The sequence below is a fragment of the Sinocyclocheilus grahami genome, unplaced genomic scaffold, assembly GCF_001515645.1.
Source record: "Sinocyclocheilus grahami isolate Dianchi unplaced genomic scaffold, SAMN03320097.WGS_v1.1 scaffold1284.1, whole genome shotgun sequence".
Taxonomy (NCBI): domain Eukaryota; kingdom Metazoa; phylum Chordata; class Actinopteri; order Cypriniformes; family Cyprinidae; genus Sinocyclocheilus; species Sinocyclocheilus grahami.
In genome coordinates this window covers 1-3,019 of record NW_015506463.1, presented here as the reverse complement: position 1 = coordinate 3,019, position 3,019 = coordinate 1, and the positions used below count along the sequence as shown (strand labels likewise).

The window sequence follows — 3,019 nt, the reverse complement described above, 5'->3', positions numbered from 1 at the left end:
ATACAGACTCCAAGCTTTTGAATGGTAGAGTGTATAATGTTACAAAAGCTTTTTATTTCAGATAAATGCTGATCTTTGGATCTTTCTATTCATCAAAGAATCCTGAAAAAAAAAAAGTACTCAACTGTTTTAAATTTAGAAAATAATAGTAATAATAATAATAATAATAGTTGCATTAAAACTATAAACATTTCAAGTTGTTTGTTTTTTGTTTTTACTTTTGTCCCTTACCCAGATTATCTTTAAAATTACATTTAAAAAATGAACATACATCATTATTGAAAGCACTGATGAATACTTTCCACACAATTAATATTAAATTGGTTATTATTAAAATGGTGTGCATTACTAAATGTGAACATATAATGCAGTGATTGAGAGCTGAAGAAATAAAGGCTCCTCAGAAGATGTGAGATGTTCTGGAGGCTTGTGAAGATCATTCCTCCGCTGAGGAACAGTGAAAGTAAAGCTTCTGGAAACAAACGCTCCTCAAAAGATCCTGAGGATCAGATTTGAGACTCTAAAACATGATTGATGGAGAATCAAGTAAAGCTGAGCTGCTTCAGTCCAGTAAGTGTTCATCTGGAGATATTACTGACGTTATTCTGATGCATACTTGATCAAAATCAGTCAAGATTTGACATGAGAAGCAGCAGCTGAAGCTGGACGCTTGTACAATTACACTAAAAGAGCTTTCACTGGATAAAACACTCTAAACTCTCAATCAGACGACAGAAGACATGCAGGAGATTGAGTGTGAGACCGCTATAACAGCAGAGTTTGATCATTTAGAGCTTTAGAAATGTGTGCATCAAGCATCATGAGTTTGATTCCCAGTCAGTGCATGAACTGATAACATGTTTGCATTGTAAGTCACTGTGGATGAAAGCGTCTGACAGATGCATGCATGAATGTAAACGTCACCTGTTTGTTCATGAACACGTAGATGATGGGGTTGTAAACGGCTGCGGTTTTGGAGAAGAACGCCGGAACGGCTGCCAGCCGCGGGTCCAGGTGAATGCTGGGAAGGGCCGTGACCACGATGGAGAACGCAGCGTATGGGGTCCAGGCCACCATGAAGGCCACGATCATCACAACCACCATACGAGTCACCTGACGCTCCGGCTTCCTGGCATTACCCAGCCTGCCGTGCGTGTTAGACACCTGCGAACATACACTTAGTGCGTGCTGACAAAACAACTGGTATCATGGCTAGATTTGATGATGGCAGTGGATATAAATAATGTTCTGTAAACATCACACATAGTGACTTTAGATGATTTTTATGGTTTGTCTGTGATCAGAGGTCAGTTTGCAGTTGTAATGACATCAGAAAGCACATGGAGATCATTAGGACTGAGTGAATCGGACTCCAGGTGTCGTGGAGCGGCTGACCTTTCTGAGCTTCCGGAGCAGTTTGCAGTAGCAGACGATGATCACACCCAGCGGAAGGATGAAGCAGGTGGTGAAGAACGTGATGATGAAGGTGTGATCCTGGACATCTCCTGAATACCTGCGGAGGGACAAAATCTGTGTGCAAAGGTGCAAAGATCTGATGAAGAGAAGCTTTAATTTACATTTATTTTATTAATTTACATTATTTATTATACATAATTAATATATTTATTATACATAATTTATATATTTATTCTATTTATTTTTCAGTAAATATTAAAATGGTTATTATTTAAAATGGTGTGTGTGTACTGTTTCAGGACCTCAGTTGTGTAACATTTTAATATTTATTGTGTAAAAAAGTTATAGCTTCAATAAAGCTTCCATTATTTATTTTATTTTTTTTAAGTTCTCGCTTAACGAGATATCAGTGAAGAGCTGGAATATGAGTTAATGTGATGTGTGAATATAGTAAAGAGAGAAAATCAAGGTAAATATCACTTATGAGCAGAATACTTTTATTGTGCATGATTTGAAATTAAGATGAAATTGTCAAAATATGCAAAATGGGTGGGCATATTATTTAATTGTGTTTAGCACACAACATTTTTGGAATAATTCACTAATTTAATTTCTAATGTTTCAAATGTCATTTTCACCACAGAAATCTATTAGTGACACGTAGTCTGGAACAACCTAGAGCTCAGAAAAAAGACGGGAAATTAAAACAACATTTTTATTATAATAAATTACGTCAGTGGCTCAGAGCTTCTCAACAAAGGAAGCCTGTTTTTCTCACTCTGGTTTTTCTCTGTTGAACACTAGCATCCATTTTTCCCATTTTCAGTATTACACATGAAGGAGCTGGAGATCTTATGAAAACACCTTGGCCTGAGTCTGTTTAATGTGATGTAGTAATGCTCATTTGCATTGAGTCAATATTTTGTAAATGGAGTTTGTACAAGCAAAAGGTATGTTTCAATCACCATGAACTAGTATCAGCAATGCTTGGATGTGGTGTTTGACAGCGTTTGGTAATGCAGCTCATGGTGAATATGAGATGAAAGGGTGAAAGTCTGTCTTAAGCAAAGTAAAATGCAGAATGTCTGAATATAAAGAAGAAGAAAGGAGGTCATAATGCAAAATGACAGTATAACCCGGTGACAGAAGAAAAGACAAACTAAACCTGATAGTTACACAATACAGCTGGAGGATATTTACCCAACGCTCACACAAACACCAGAACTGGTTACTGTTTACAATGACTCTGAAAGGACCTTGTGTCTAAAGTGAAGTCTGTTTAGTCAGGTGTTTACTTCAATAACACTAAAATTATGCCCTGATGTGCCAGTTTTCTGATGCTTGTGCAATTTTTTATTATGTTATATAATATGTTTACTCTTATTTGACAAGTAAAAACTCATCACATGCAGACTAACGTGTAACAAGACATTTGTATTTTTGACCAGTTGGAAAAAAATAATAATAATTCTCCAGAATATCAGCTGTTTTTCAGTCACTAGACTGTCAAACTCATTAAAGTATGGAAGCCCATTTATGCCACAGAATATTTTATATATAAGTAATATACAGTGGGTACGGAAAGTATTCAGACCCCCTTAAA

At 36.2% G+C, this 3,019-nt stretch overlaps 1 protein-coding gene across 1 annotated transcript in view; it reads right to left on the bottom strand.

Moving 5' to 3' along the window:
* Window positions 1-2,227, bottom strand: part of LOC107568819 (opsin-VA-like) — a 35,103-nt gene extending 32,876 nt beyond the window's left edge. Inside the window, exons 1-3 of the mRNA XM_016254810.1 lie at window positions 2,195-2,227; window positions 1,396-1,530; window positions 925-1,164 (exon numbers count right to left, since the gene is read on the bottom strand). Coding sequence (XP_016110296.1) covers window positions 925-1,164; window positions 1,396-1,530; window positions 2,195-2,227 — 408 coding nt within the window. The remainder of the gene's footprint in view (window positions 1-924; window positions 1,165-1,395; window positions 1,531-2,194) is intronic.
* Window positions 2,228-3,019: the final 792 nt, after the last annotated feature.